General features: G+C 40.7%; 1 protein-coding gene across 1 annotated transcript; it reads left to right on the forward strand.

Annotated features, from left to right (window-relative positions):
- The first annotated feature begins 587 nt into the window (after positions 1-587).
- On the forward strand, positions 588-8,065 carry LOC137896086 (coiled-coil domain-containing protein 81-like). Its single transcript, XM_068741618.1, has 16 exons — positions 588-663; positions 1,338-1,399; positions 1,476-1,629; positions 1,999-2,183; positions 2,254-2,328; positions 2,404-2,578; positions 3,125-3,230; positions 3,685-3,778; positions 4,171-4,317; positions 5,022-5,111; positions 5,664-5,833; positions 5,920-5,998; positions 6,747-6,854; positions 7,216-7,325; positions 7,406-7,531; positions 7,927-8,065. Exons 1-16 carry the CDS (start codon positions 588-590, stop codon positions 8,063-8,065), a joined length of 1,896 nt encoding a protein of 631 aa, XP_068597719.1.
- The last annotated feature ends 8,326 nt before the right edge of the window (positions 8,066-16,391 follow it).

A 16,391-nucleotide genomic window follows, 5' to 3' on the forward strand; every position in this document is an offset into this window, starting at 1 on the left:
CTGGTGTCCAATCCAGACTTGGTAGCACCTTGAAAGCGCTCTGGACCCTTTCTAACCTCAGTGGGTGGTGATGAGAAATGAAAGTTAAAAGAGCCTCATGATCCCCTAAAATAAATCCCTCACTGAAAAAAACCCCCCAAATGTCCATAATGGTTTTTATTTTATTTTATTGGCTGTTAAAAAGTGAGACCAATTATTCACTTTATCTGTTCTTTTATATAGGTTTTTTTTTTTTTTTTTACTGGGAAAAGAAACCGGGTGACATGCAGGCCGCATCAACTGAAAAGGGAACCACGTGATTTATACAGTATTTGTAACTGTCTCTCACATTTGTGTCCAACATTTTAACGACGCACCACGACATGAAACTTGACCTCGGACTGCTTTGTTGTCGTTTCCGTGAAAGCACGTCGACTCCGCGCTGCGCTGTGGAGACCTGTGCGTCTTTTACGCGCGCGCATTGCTGAGGGCAACCACAGCGCTCGAACGCTTCCTTTGGTCGTGGCAGCCGCAAACAAGCAGGAATGAGACATTGGCCATCTTAGATTAACGTGTTAAAGCTTTATTCTGCGTGTATTTCCACTGAGATGAACGATCTCCTGCGGGTGGCGTCAGAAGCGGACAAACGGAATTTACCGACTCTCGCCCAGCTCTCTGAAAACGGTCTGACAATGAAAGCTGACGTGTTTATTACCTCCGCCGAAGAGGTTACGTTTTTGACGGCGTTTGTCTGTTTGTTTGTCTTTGTTAGCAGAATTATAGAAAAACTCCCGGATGGATCTTGATGAAAATAAAATCTGAAGCTGGGTCTTGGTCTAATTTAGATCCCATAAATTTTTTAGAGTGATCCAGTCCAGATACCTGTCTGGATTTTTTTTTTAATTTTGATTTTCCAATTTACTTCTAATGGAGGCTTTTGCAAAAAAAATAATATATCTTGTAAAAACACGCATTCAATTTACTTACAGAAAATCACAGTCAAAGGGGTCTGAGCAAAATGTCTTCCTGATCGGATCCAGAATGAGGTCAGGAAGAAATATGACATTTTAACATTGAAAACCCCATTTACAGTTTAAAAAATCTGTTAAAATCAACTCTGATTCACTTTTACTTTTCATGGTTGGTATGAAGATACCGAGAACAATTCAGAACCTTTCGGTGATGATCCAGATCACCATGTGGACGGTGTAAATCTAATTATGAGGGGAACGAGCTGCTTGGCGGAGGTCTGCTCTCTCTTAGTGCTTCTCTAGTTTTTTTCTGGTTGCTCATTGATTGCTAATAAAGTGCCGGTGCATCATTCACGGCGTGACCATGCAAACTTTATTCTTTGGCAGATATTAAGAGTATCTGGGTTGATGTATCCAACTACATTGAACGTCAGATGACCTTGCAGAAGGTTAGTCCATCAATGCATCCATCCATCATCCATCCATCCATCCATCCCTCTGTCTGTCTGTCTGTCTATCTCATAGGGGGTCCATGTGCCAGGACTGGGGACTTTCACCTTCTCTCAGCAGAACTTGGACTTGGGAAACAAGTGCATAATGATCCAGCGACCCATTTTCCTCCTGTCTGGGAAATTAGCTCAGTCTGTGGGTTTAAAGCAGGTCAGGCCACTGGCTGAAGGTAAGGATGTGTATAAAGAGCATATAAGAAAATCAAGCTGAATGTATATTGTGATCCAGATGATCATTTTGGTCCTTCAATTACATAGTGTGGAATAATTAAAATAATTAATAAATATTTCTTGGTAAATAATAGACAGACCAAAATGACAGCATTGTGGTTAATGATAATAGAGGGGAAGAGTTTTCATCTCCCAAAATCCATCCATTTTGGAGAAAAGTTCCTGAATTTCATTTAAAACAGGAAACGAAACATTTACCGCTGCTCTCATTGATTAGATGTGCTCGTTTGGATTTAAAACCTACAGTAATTTAGATGAGTAGCATCAACAAACCAACGCTTAGGATGTGTGTGTGCATCCCTTTGCAGCAACACACCTGGCAGTGGTGAAATTGAACTTCATGGCTGTGGCACAGCAGGCTTCGTTGGGTCGAGACACGGTGGAGGGCTGCATTAGAGAAACCCTCGTGCTCCTCTCCAGAGCTTTGGCCGCTGAAATAAATGTGTTCCTCGCCTTATCTGGAATTGGAGTTTTGTACTTTAAGAACAACAAGGTGGCTCCCCTTTAGTTATTTGTTTATTGACAGTAAACATTGTACTCACCTGATCTAATGTCATTCAAAGGTGCGGATGAAGTTCAACCAACATTTTATTAATGCAATGGATGAAAAGGGTCATTTGCTGTTGGCTTTTAAAAATGTGAGTATGAAGAAGTGCATACGTGTTACATGCTATGGTGAGTGGACGTAGATTGTTTGTCATTTTGACCCCCAGAGACCCGGGAGCAGTGTCTCTTTACTGTCTGGTGGAACGTCCACGTTTCAGAGGCCACAGACTGCCAACTCAGCTGCCCCGCCAACTGCTTGCTCTTCTCAGTCAGGCAACAAAGCCAGTGACAAAGATACATCAAAGAGATTGTCACCAGCCCCAGAAGAGAAGATTGCTGGAGGTGAAAGAGTTTTATTTCAGAGAGGCAGACAACTTGGCATTTAACGTCACAATACACAAACCAAGAGAAGTGCATGCGGCTTTCACTTGTTTAAGTTGGAAAGTAACGAAAAACAAAATCACCTGCATTTTGACCCGATCATTGAATGCCCTTGTCAGGAAGGACAAATAAGTTGCATATTTCCCAAACCCTCTGTTGTTCTTTTACAAGACTGGGTTATATCAGCGGGTTGAGGTGAAGGAATTACTCTGACATTGTAAATAGTTAATTAAGATTAGTTTTTCAGTTTAAATTAAGACGATGACACAGATCTACTAAAAGATAATCTCTTATCCAGCCTGTGATTCTTATGTTAGAGACAGGGAGTCCGGGAATTGGACCAACATCAACAGGATGTAACAGGGCTTAGACACACAACACAGAAAGAATAACTAATGAGCTGCCGAATCAATCAGTGATTACTAATTTGGAGTAAATGAAATCAGGCAACTGCATTCATTTTTAAACCAGTTTTGAACCTAGTAAGGGTGATGTGTGTCTCTGCAGGAGTTTTCCAACAGAGAGAATCTAAATTCCATCAGAAACTACAGATGAAAGCTGCCAGTCTGTCCTTTGAACCTCGCCCAGCACCCCCCACGGAAGCCACAGACAAGTACTGCACACACACACACACACACACACACACACACACACACACACACACACACACACACACACACGCGCACAGACAAGCAGACACACTCCATGACAAACGCATGCCATGCATGATGCCCAATGTTTTCAGGCAGTTGAGCAGAGAGAGCTGAGACACCAGTGGTGGTCTTGCATTGTTACAACCCTGGGCTGTTTTAAGCCCCATAAATGATGCAGCGCTTCCTGTGGAACAGTGTCCTCCTCTCCCATTACCTCTATACACTACACACAGCAGACAGACGGACACACACACACACACACACACACCGAGAAAGATTATTTTCTAAATCTCTGCATTGCATCAATCCTTCTGCTTCATTTGTGGTTAGCCATGTCACACAAGATCAATTTAATTTCAAGGAAGTTCAACTGGAAAAACTAGGGATGAGAAAAGCATCTGCTTTCCCTTCCAGGCCAGACACCCCCATCTCACAGCCAGAGGTTGCCCCCAAACTGGAAGGATCTTGTGCCGCTGTCAGCTGCACTGATCACACCCGTGCTGGACAGGTGAGTGTCCAAGTGTAGGTGTTTCCATGTACAGCCGTCCCTCGCTATATCGCGGTTCATTTTCCGTGGATGTATTTTATTGCAGATTTTCTTGCCGAACAAATGTCACTACTTCTGTGGATTTTTACCTACGTATATTGGGGGTAAACGAGAATGGCTGTATTTGTGTATCATTGATGTCCTGATGTGTAACCAAGATTTTATAAGAGCCTTTAAAATGAGGGTTTATTTACTTTCTTGGTGGACAAGCTGAAAAGTAAGTCTGAAATGATTGTTTTTCTACAGTCAGATAGTTTAATATTAGGCTCAATAAATGTAATTGTTAATAATGCAATACCACTGAGAAAAATAATGATAACTTTACATTACTAAATTAACGCTTATGGTTACAGGAACTGTGTTACCTGTGTATGCAGCGAGCACAAAGAAACCGTCCAGTCTTCCTGAGGGAGCAGCAGCAGATGGAAGAGAAAGCGCAAGAGAAACTCTTACTCCTTAAAGCACAACAGAGAGATGAGCAGTGCATGAGACAAGAACAGGTGTGTGCGTGTGTGGTGTGTTTGAGCATTATAATGAGCACGAGACAAAATGTGTGTTTCAGAAAAGAAGTGCAAATGGATGTGCTTCTTGTTAAACCGGTTGAGTTGCATCAAACATCTTATGTGAAAGGTACAAAACGATGGTCAACTTCCACAATTTGCGATGTAGCTTCATTCATTCATTCATTCATTCATTTTCTTACCCGCTTAATCCGGAATCCGGGTCGCGGGATCTCCCGGAGTCTATCCCAGCAGTCGACGGGTGAGAGGCAGGACAAACCCTGGACACGATTCCAGTTCATCTCAGGGTCACACACAGACAGGCAATTACCGTATTCACACACACACACGGACAATTTACCATAACCAATTCACCCGAGTTGCCCGGAGAACCCGGAGAGAACCCACACAGACACGGGGAGAATGTACAAAGTCCTCACAGAAAGGCCCCAAGCTGGATTTGAACCTGTGCCCTTCTTTGCTGTGAGGCAACAGCACTATCCACACTCAAACCATGAACATGGTATGTCCCCCTTCAGTTTCCAGACTTCACACACCTGACTGACCAGCAATGCTATGTAAACAATGTGGAGTAGCTATAGCAGCGTGGCTATGCTGATCAGACAGATAACTTCACATGGCTAGCATGGAGGATGAACAGGTTGTCATGGTTCCAATCACAGGCTCATTTTTCTGTGTTTTAGGTGAAGCTTAATGAACAACGTAAGCATGCAAAGCAGGTTGCAGCATTCAACTTGCAAATGTGTAAGAAGAGAACCTGCCCTCTTGTCCCCGTGAGTTGAACCTGCACTAAAATCCCTTTGATTTCAGGAATCACAGAAAGACACTTTCAGCTGCAAGTTTGTTAGACGTACAGCAGGAGGGCAACACCTGAATATGTTTACGACATAGTCAAACAATCGTAGTTTAAAAAAACAGATGGCAAATATTGTTTTTTGTAATTTAACACTGTTAAAGTGAAATAACAAACAGAACAGAATATGGAAGTTTTTGTTTGCATAAATTTAAGACTTTAATGACAATTTGACTCATTTTAGCAAATTAATTGTGCAGTTTGAGCTAAAGTATATTGTTACATATATATATACACACACCGGTATATATGATACCAACACACACAAACCATAACTCATGGTTGGAACATTTCTGCTTGAGACAATTCAGCTAGATTTTCAGATAGACATCCCCAGTCACACAAATTAAGAAAAATCCTATATATTTATGAGTATTATATCTAAAACATGAAGTAACACTTTCAAACTATTGTGACTCACGGCCATCTAACAGCAGCATGTTATAATTCATCGGTTGCTGCTTGCGTCTAGACTTCATTCATCTTCCCGGATCGGCCTCTCACGCCTCTCAGAGGGATTCAGCAGCATCGCTACATGAAAGAGCTTCAGAGCCAGATAGAAAGCCGTCAACATCACAAGGCACGGGAACAGCAGAGTCGTCTTCTCACGGAGCACGTAGACCGGGTCCAGCTGGTGCAAGAGTGAGTCTGTAACAGCAGCGCTGATCAGGCGCTTCAAATATTTACCTGATTTGATGCTGTAAAGTAAAGGGAGTCGTGAATTTTAGGATAGCGGTGCAGAAGGCTCAGCAGCTCCAACAGAAGCACGACACGACAAAGCATTACAAGATGGCTCTGGACACCCAGGCAAGAAAATATTTCATAATGATGACTTTCAGATTTTATTTTGACTTTATATGTTAGTACAAGAAGAAAAAAAACCCACATCTGTCGTAAAACTTCAGTCTAACATTGTATCATTTCAGATTCACAATTTGAGAGAACATATTGAAACAGTTTAAAACTCAGTATCATTATTAACGCAGTTTTTCCATTGCCCTTGAAAAAAAAAAAGACTCATCCAGCAATAAAAATAAAAATAAAAGAATGAATGAAGGAATTTTATTCTGGTTGACTTTTCAATGAGACAAAGACAAATGACAATCTTTAAAAGGCTTTGAAACCCTGATGAACCTAAAGAGGGTAGATTGAAACAAATGCTTATTTGGAACCTACCCCTTTTCTTACAATAACATTAAAAAAAACCTCTCCTCCTCAGGACTATGTCAGTAGTCAATTTTTATAGCAATCAAATTATTTATATAGAATGTCTGAGTGTGTGTCAAAAAGGCAAGGAAATCCTTTCACTCAGTTTTCTTTACATTTCACGCATTGTCTGAACTTTCTTGAAATTTTCTGTGGTCTTTGTCAGGTGTTCTTTTGGCAAATCAAAATGGCGTTTGATTAAGGCGCCTTGTCAGGTGTCATGTGTTCCCTACTTCAGAACAATGTCACGCAAGAATTCTTTAGGTTATCATCAAAGAAAATAATTTGGTGTACGTCATGGCGGTTTATGTCAGTCATACAACTGCATTTAAAATGTTCTGCCTCTTAGGTAGGAGATAAGAAGTGCAGAGAGCCTCCGGAGTTCCAGTCAAACAACTGGTTCATCTGCACCGAGCCAGCAGCAAGTAACGGAGAGGGCCGTGAGAGGGCACAGAAGGTCACCACTGGTTCTCGTTGCTGCAATAAACCGGCTTTTCATTTGTGTCCACATGATGATGATGAATATATTTATTAGATAGAATGTTAGAGTACAAGTACAGTCACACAGTAGCATGTATTACAGTACAAATAACGTCAAACATCCTGTCTAAGAGGAGCATTTCAAAAAAGCCCTTGCGGGCTTGTTTCCGTTGAAAGTCCTTCGTACATAAGTCATACATAAATTTAGCAGCAATGCATTTTAATACCTACATCTGATTTTTAATGTCCCATTAAAATGTTTAACTCACTAAAACTTTATTTATGTTGTCTGTCTACTCCATTATGAGGCCGAGTGATGAAACTCTGAACACTAACAGCTCTTCCAGGTAAATTTCAGTGATGCCACCCAGAGGAAGAAAAAGGAAATGCAGAGCCGTCAAGAACAGCTGGAGAAGGAGAGAGAAATTCTCAAAGTCAACAAAAAGGAGTGAGTAAATAAAAACGGTGAAATGAGCAGAACAGGTAACAGGGGCAATGTATGAACTATGGTGGCTGTTCCCTGTCCAGGTTAATAATGAGCTGCATTAATGGGTTTGAGAGGAAGAGAGATATCTGGAAGTCGCTACAGGAAGAGTGGCGTCACAGTGCAAAGCTCAAACACCAGCGAGAGGAAGAGGAGAGGCGCTTCCTGAGGTGTGTGTGGCTGCCAGCTCACCTCGAGCATTTTTGCCAAATTTTTCCAAATGATTTATGTTTCAGATATTAGTTTATTGCCTCAGACGTGATATCTAAGACACAAGTCCACTTCTATATTACAGACATTAGAGCGTGTCATGAGAGATTAGTCTCATTTTGATTGAATGCTCTCTGATAAGCGGCATTCCAAAATGAACTTCTGAACAATGCAGCCGTTGAAATTCAAAGCGCTTATCATTTGAAGATCAGAGTGGGCGGAACTCTCCTCTTGATTGTGATGTACCTCGTTCATGACTGACCTCGAAAGGCACATCATGACTGAAATCATTCATGCAAGATGACTTGATTTCCAGGTCATGCATTCATCCCTCCACGCTTTATTCTGTGGTCAGGTCTGCTGGGCAGCTTCTGGTCGATAAGCTTGACCAGTACAAGCGCTGCTGCCAGTGTAAGAGGAAGACCGCCAACTGTGGAGAGTCCAACATCTGGAAAGCCTCTCATCACTTCTCCGGCTCCCAGTTCATGATCTGACGAGCAGTAGCAGGTCTTGAACACCAGTATCTTACTAACATAAACAATGCTTCAACCCTCATAACTCATTTTGTGATGGTCAAAAAAGAAGTTTAGCACAAGTGAAGCTTATCAAGTTGTAATGGCATGTGTAGTTTTTTCTCACTTCTAGTGTGTCATTTATTAGGCCCGAGCGCCTATCCTAGGCGTAAGGGGCTATTGCTTTTGCAACGCAGAAGACGACAAGTTGACGAGCGCAGCTCGTTCTTGTTTCTTTCCTAATAAATTATTGCCGTTCTTTAGTGTTTGATGTGCCTATATTTTAAGTTGTGTAGTATTCTATTTTATTTCTATAATTGTGTGTTAATTGCATGCTGCAATCCCCCCTGCAACATTTAATAAAGTCATACCAACTGACATGTACCTTAACAAAGATGTGGAAATCCCTTGCTATTTAGTAGTTTAAGATTTAACTGTCTGAGAATATTACCGGTATTATATGAAATCAATAAAATTTCAATTTTTATCAATAGTAAGATTTTAAGATCTTTAGAACTTATCCAAAGGTAACCCTAACCCTGCACTGCACAATAAACAAAGTCGACACACAGAGAAGGACACAGGAGAGGAGACATATTGTCAGATCCTTACAGCTTTGGACACAGTGCATACATAATTATCCCACAATGCAGTGCAGTAGACACAAAAGCAACAGCATTGAAAGACAGCCCCACCAAAGATATCATTCCCCTAACTCTAAGGCAGTCACTCTCAAATTACCCCCCCCCCCCCACCTTAAAGTGCAATAGGCTCTTCCCTGTCAAATCAACTCAGACACATTTTTGCAACAATCTTTCTATTCATACAGTGCTATTAAAAATAAATATAATATCAGAGCTAACCCTGACAGGTGATGATGGAAGTTCTCCATGACACCACAAAATGCATTACTTACAGGATGAAGAAAGGCAAGTGGATCTGTGCAAGGTTCCAGATTCCGAGTGACTGCAATTATAGGAAGAAAACACAGATAATGTAAATCAGTGTGGGTTTCCTCTCAGGAAAAAGAACAGAAACTCTGGGTGAAAGAGGGGTATGTGGCTTTGGCATGGGAGTGTGGGGAGTTTGAATAGAAGATAAATGAGCTTTATTCTTCTGGCTGAAGTCCCAGTTCTCCCTGTTTACAGCTCTGAGAAGCCAGACCCGCTAAACAAGTCCACACAGGCAATGTTAACACACGATGACACGGATGCACAATTACGTACTTGCTGATTAATTTACTGGGATTCATATGGAAAGATAACCACAACCACACACACACACACACTCTGTGCTTGTCTGCCACACGTGTTTGCTTGGATGCGTCAGTCTACCTCCCACTGCAAACAGAAAAAAATATATCATTTTGAACTTTGCACACCTGGTATATCGTGCTTCTTCTGTGTCAGTGTTGCCGTCAGTGGGTGCAGAGATTAATTCCAATGTCTCCCACACATGTCCTGATTCCTGATGAGGGTTTCTTACATTTGAGCTGAGTATATGTAGAGTCAGGGCTGACGAGAGATTAGCTGCAGGTGAGTGTCGGAGCGCAGGTGACCGGAATGAGCTGATGGCAGGAGGAGGATCTGGAAGACAGGAGAAGTTAATGGGTGGAAAAGCACAGGCCCGCCTCAAGCTGTGACAAGATTAAACATGTGTGTGAAATAAAATCATCCTTTATTTATCCCTCAACGAGGAGATTTAACAGTCCTTGTTTAAATCTTTCTCATGCTCTTTCACTAATCCATTTTCCAGCAAAGAACACATATTTTGGAATAAAATGTTGGAATAAATACTGAGGATTTAGTTCATGGAAACAATCTTTGACAAATTTAGTTAAATGGTGACATTGTCATCTCTTACTCGGTTTACAAAGGAGATATAATCAAATCAGAGTCATTAGAAGGGTGGAATCCATAGCCTTTGGGGGCATCAAAGGCCCCCTGTGAGATGAAGACGGCAACAGAATAACTGCATACTTTATGTTGTTTGTAATGTGCATGATGACTGTGACCCAAGGGCAGAAGTTACAAGACTCTAATCAGGTCTTTGTGTATTTGGTTTAAACGTGAATTGATTTCCTCTTGAGTAAATCTGCGAATTGAAGGAAATTTAAGACACATCCTCAACTTCCTTCTGCCACTTTACTTCCTCTGGATCCCATTCCACACTCAAGACCAATTACCGGTAATTGAGGATAGATGGCGTGTGAGTATGTAATGTATGTGATTTCATGTTCCCAAATTCCCAGGTCAATAGATTCAATGAACATCTGTCCCAGATTTGCTGGCAGGCAAATCACTTGGATGTCTGACAGTTACTGTCAGAGGTCCATTTCACATCCAGATGTTCCCACCCTGCTTACAGGTCATCCCTCACTGACCATAAGCCAAATGCATTGTAGGAGTGGGTGGGTTGTTACTGAAAGACAACCAACAAAGAATGAGCTGCAGACAGTGAGACAAATTAACAATGAATACCAAGAGCTCATATACACCCTACAAAAAACTGGTAAGTATTGTAAGAATGGAAAATTTAGAAGAAAAAAAACTAGCAAGACAATTAAAACTTGGAAAATGAATTGCTTTTCAGATTCATTAATTAAGATTAAATACATTAAATTGTGCTGCATTAAAAGTGTTGCTCAGAATGAATGAATGAAATTAGGTGCAAAATTATGAGAATGAAGCAATAATTCTGGAAGGATTATGTCACACTGTTATAGACCTGCTTTGTGCAACAATGTGATGCAACCAATGACAGCCTGCGTTCCACCATACCAGAAATCTTCACATCATCAAATATCTTTCTCATTCTAACATTTAAAAAAAAAACATTTAACACAAGATGAACAACATGCCACTGAGTTTTGTTAATGGCCTTTTTAGAAATTAAAGAAATCAAAACAACTACTGTAATACTTATTATGGCTGTGAAAGAACTCTTTCAGGATCTGTTATTGATCACACAGTCATGTTTTGCACATTTGAGAACCAAAATTTGTTTCTTGTGACGGCCCCGGTTCAGGCTAGAGTCCAGAAACAACCACGCCTGCTCCCTCGACCCCTGAGCAGTGTGTGAGCACGTGTTAGCACACATAAGCAAGCGGGGCATGCAGAAAGAGAGGAAATGTCACATCACATGTGAGAGAAATGTTGTTTCCTTTCAAAAATATACTTTTACAGTCCTCCTCCTTTCCTCTTCCTTTTCCAGCCACAGGGAAAATCCTAATGGTTTATTTATATACACCTAAATGCAGGTACAGATATTATTGATGCAGTAGCCTGATGACAGAGATCATGACTGCACCTTCCCTCCCCCTCTGATCTCCATTATTTTTTTTTGTAATCGCCGACCAGTTTGTTCTGACCAATCCGCTTCCCATTTTCATCATTTCAATTTTTTCAGAGTGAAATTTCCTCATCGATGGGTTTCTTCCCTTCATCACCTCCATACATATTTTTCTAATCTCAATGTCATCTATCCTTTGTGCTTTTCCAATAACTACTGTCTTGTTTTAGCAACCTTTTATTGACTTTCACACACAAACACACACCACACTGTCTGTGACATTGAGGCAACAGCGCTTACCACTGCGCCACCGCGCTGCAGTAGAACATAATTTCTATATATTTGGTGGCTACCTGAACTCAGGCTATTTGCTAGCTCAGCCCCTGATCTGTATTGTTTTCACTAACACAGCAGTTCAACCTTTGCTTGATTTAATTCATCTTCGTCAAAGACATCTGCCCTTTTAAAGCACTTTAGTAAAATAAAAACTCTTACCTTCTGCTGCAGTGAAACTCAACAAGTGTCAGGAACATGAAATGGAGCAAGACACCAACAAACTGTCTTACTTATGGCACCCTTGAACTAAATTAATTAAATGATTCCACAAATACGAGTGACCTAATTTATCAAATAAAAATGATTTTAAAGACTCCAAATCATGTTAAGCTTGCTTATCTAGACATTTTTAGGTCTGTGAGAATATGTGATGATATCACTGACAGTAGACCATGAATTCTAAACATAGCCCAGAATGGAATGAAGAAAATATACAACATTCCCACTGTCACAAAAACATGGAAAACCCCTTTGTCGGGAGGATGCAAAGGTCTCCCTCTTGCTGTGAACACACCCCTTCCCACGCGGAAGCTCTCATTAACCTGAAATGCCACACTTCCTTTCAACTCTGTGACTGTACCCTGCGATTACTATGGTAACAGTTGTTATGTGGGAACAAGGGTGCCTGTGTAGAGGTCATAGCACCAGAGACATTTTTGTCCAGCAGCATCAGACAGCACAGACACAAGCTTTGGGTTTGTTTGCAGCTCAGCCTCATGTTAATATTGTTGAAAAGAGATGAAACTTGAAGCATCTCTTTCCAAGTTAGATCCTTGTTTGAAACAGAAGTAATTCAGCATTAAAATATAATAACAGTCCTATGTAGTCATAGCAGTGCATGGAGCTAACATAGTCACAATGACCCAGCTGAGCGACGCTACTAGTTTGAGACTCAATACAGTATTTGGCAATGAAAACAAAACCCATCATAATCCATCATGTGTTGACTTGAACGGTTTAGTGATGGCACACTGTTACAGATTCTACCGGGTTTGAAGGTTGGTCCACAGAGTAGAAAGGCTGGAGCTGGGGTATAATTCAGCTCTGCAGAATGAGGGGACTGTGAATTACTGTGTTTATGGCTCGTTGTCAGGGTTACCAAGCAAATGATCAATCATTTTCAGGGCAGACCGGGCCCCTCTCACTAATAAGTAACATTAAAAGCCCAGATTTTCCTAAATATATCATCAAAATAATCCTTGATAAGAGAGTTGAACTAACTCCCCAGCTCCTCATTGAATTCTACAGTGCTGATGTTAGCCCGCTTACATTTGTATTTGGCTGCTGCAGTGACGTGACTTGAACTATACGGAACGCTTTATGACTCATAGTTGGCATTCAATCCATTGAAGAGTTTCACAGGGCGAACTGCTGTTTGATCCACTGAGGGAGACAAACATGATCCAGCAGGGCATTTCAAATGGTTTCAAATACCAAATGAGTGCAAACCTCTCAAATAGTAATACGCTGGATTGTACAACTTCAAAAGTGAACAGGGTGGCATTGGATTTCTCTGCAACAAACCTTGAACCCTGTGACAACGGACAGAGAAAGACACTTTTATGAAAAAAAAGTGGACCTGCTCCTAGTCCATCGCTGTATCCTTCTAGGCATCTGCTGAATTCTGGTCTTGGCCTTGCATTTATGTTGAGCATTGATATGAACTTCAAAAAAAAAGACCTTTTGAAAAATTGGCAAACATTGTTTGAAGTGGAGAGGACTCCACATTCATGATTGTGTGTGGTCAGACCCCTCCGCCTGGTTGGAATAGTCTGACATCTGACCTCTGAGCTATCATCAGGAATACAGCGGTGGACTGAGAGACAGAGAGAGAGAGAGAGAGCGAGCATAACAGGAAACTTGCAGCTGAATAACAATCATTGTGCTGATGATGTCGTGGGTTAATCTGAGTCACACAGAGGCTTAAAGAGATGAACGAGCACTGCGCCTGCAGCCCTGGAAGGAACACTGGAGAGCTTGTCTCCTGAGCAGCAACTTTGCTCATCTTGCCTTTGTAATTGGGACAAACATTAAACCAATGCTTGTTATTTAAAAAAAAATACACACACACACTCCCTCATATTTGATTTACACCGGAGTGAGGTATTATCTCAAGATGTGCTTTGACTGTGACAAATCAGTGTCTTAATCTGCTACATTGCTGAAGACTCAACCCCTGCATGACATCACTGAAATTACTAAACGCTGCACAGCCTGAAAGGCTCAAAGATGGACTGGATTCACAGGAATTCCTGATTTCCGTCTTCTCTGTTGCTGACAGACAGTCATTTTCCGTCATTTGTGGTTCTCTTGAGAATGGGTGGACACTTCGACGTCAAAACTTGGATCAGAGCGCCATCGGTCACAAAGTGCTTTGGTATGCCGTTTAGACCATGATGCTGCTACTCCATGACAATCTACTGTATTTGTATTTGCAAGATTATCAATGAGACATTCTTTTGATTTAATGTATTGGGTAATTTTGTGAATCATATTGCTGGGCTAGGCTGAAATATTTTCATGTCTTTGTGGTTGTACGTGAGTAAATCCATTTATTTTGAACAAGCATGACAAGTGGTGGTCTAAAAGAAACAATTCTGAATTTAGATGACGGCGTTTAACTCTTTCTTTCCTAGAGTGATATGAGACTTTTTTTTACTGATCTCATGTCAGTGTGTTAAATATACATTTGGAATCAGGTTGGTGCTAGCCGAGCTTAGTGTGGCTGAAAGCAGAGTGAAACAGGTAGCACTGGTTCTGAAGTTCAGAGACACTGTGTATATAGAGAGAGAACCCCAAAGTGATAAATAAAGTCTTATTATTATTATTATATGGAATTAAAATGTTAGGAAGTGATCAATCTACAAGCCATGATAGCCTCTACTTTAGCAGTGTGTCTCCAGTACACTGATGACTTGTCATAATGTATATCACTCCTGAACATCATAATTAATGTTACAGGATGGGAATGCCACCCAATAACAATACTGCCCCCCAAGGGTGGAACTGTTTGACTCCTGCCCTCAAATCATGCACCTCTTTGGCCTCATTCAAAACGGCCCTAAAAATTTACCTTTCAGGGGGGCAGAAACGGAGATAGTCATCACGACTCTCTCCGGATCAACCCCCCACCCCCTTTTTTGTCCACCTACGTTGCACATATTATGTGCCTTTTTAATTTATTGTTATTTTGCATCTGTGGAGTAATTTATTTTGATTTTATTGTTATTTTGCATCAATTGAGTAATTTAATATTCGTTTTATTGGTATCGTTAAATGTCGATGATTTATGTACTAAGGACTTTCAACGGAAACAAGACCTCAAGAGCTTTTTTAAAATGCTCCTCTTAGACAGGATGTTTGACTGTACTTGTACTGTAATACATGCTACTGTTTGACTGTACTTGTACTCTAACATTGTATCTAATATATTCATCATCATCAATGCTAATGAATGCTGTTGATTGGCCGATACACTGTTTCTACTACCGATCAGTCTCCCTTTCCATCGACAAAAACAATTCATACAACAAAGCATTTCAAACTTGAAAATGAAGATTTAGGACAAAGAACATTTATACCAATAACACCAGTGACATAATTTCAGGATACTTTTAGCCTTACATAAATATCGAAGGACTCTATAGATACACATCAGCAAAAGCATGTGAAAGAAGAAATGCAAAGATGATTAAAAATGAATATAATGTGAGGATTGAGAAAAAGGCAGTTAACCAAAGCCCCAAATATTTTTAACAGTACAGCTCCTCCTCCTCATTTTCCCTGTATCTGTATTGTCAGCTTTATGAGAGCATTTGAAATACAGTACATTGCAGTAATGAGCTGAAGGGTAAATACAACCAAACACTGTTTACGTAAGACACACTGTTTTCATTAAATGACACTTTCCTCTGATGAAATGCATTGGCTTTAGGAATAAAACTTACTCCAGAGGCGAAGAGGGTCCAAAAATATTTTCCTTCTAAATGAAACCAATTTGCATTTTCATGGACATTAACCTTCATCAATTTTGAAAACCAAAAAAAAACTCCTTTCCAAAATATTTCATAAAGATGTGAGTCATAACTTATGGCTTGCCAAACCGAAAGGTTTACCCGGCATCGTGGAGGAAACCTCCTTTCCTGCCTGCAATGCCTCAGTCATCAAAAGCATTTTTGTGTGGAAGAGAGCAAGCAAGAGAGCGCCTTGTTGGCGTAATGCCACATTATAATTCCTTGTTTTCTGCCTCTTTTGTTTGATTTGAATGAACTTTAACACTGTTTTGAGCCTGTGACTTCATGGCCATTTGAGCTTTTGTGTGGCTCCTCCCACCTCTTAGAAGACTTAACTTACAGCAGCCGCCACCACACGCTGCATAGTTTTGAGTGATGTTCCTCTCTAATGCTTCCCTGTGGTGATTTTCATGAGATGGCACCAGTATAGTTTGCACGCACCTTTGAAGGCCCATCAAATAGAACCAGCTAGACTCTATTCCACCCCATCAACAGCTGCTGGCAAACATGCGCCAAGAAACGAAGGAAAAGACAATAGTCAGTACAAACACATTTTTAAAAAGATCTACTTTGTAAATCATCTATACTCTCTCGAGTATAGATGATCTGCATCGAGACAAACTCAAAGCATAACCATGACAATGTTAAAAAGTCAGAGAGGTCAACAG

This window comes from Brachionichthys hirsutus, chromosome 1 (genome assembly GCF_040956055.1).
Source record: "Brachionichthys hirsutus isolate HB-005 chromosome 1, CSIRO-AGI_Bhir_v1, whole genome shotgun sequence".
Classification (NCBI taxonomy): Eukaryota; Metazoa; Chordata; class Actinopteri; order Lophiiformes; family Brachionichthyidae; genus Brachionichthys; species Brachionichthys hirsutus.

What these genes read in the sequence shown, in the direction of transcription:
- LOC137896086 (XM_068741618.1), top strand. Translation starts at nt 588, where the DNA reads ATGAACGATCTCCTGCGGGTGGCGTCAGAAGCGGACAAACGGAATTTA. An exon ending in GTCAGATGACCTTGCAGAAG is followed by an intron (nt 1,400 to 1,475) that starts GTTAGTCCATCA and finishes TCTATCTCATAG; the next exon opens with GGGGTCCATGTGCCAGGACT. An exon ending in GGTCAGGCCACTGGCTGAAG is followed by an intron (nt 1,630 to 1,998) that starts GTAAGGATGTGT and finishes ATCCCTTTGCAG; the next exon opens with CAACACACCTGGCAGTGGTG.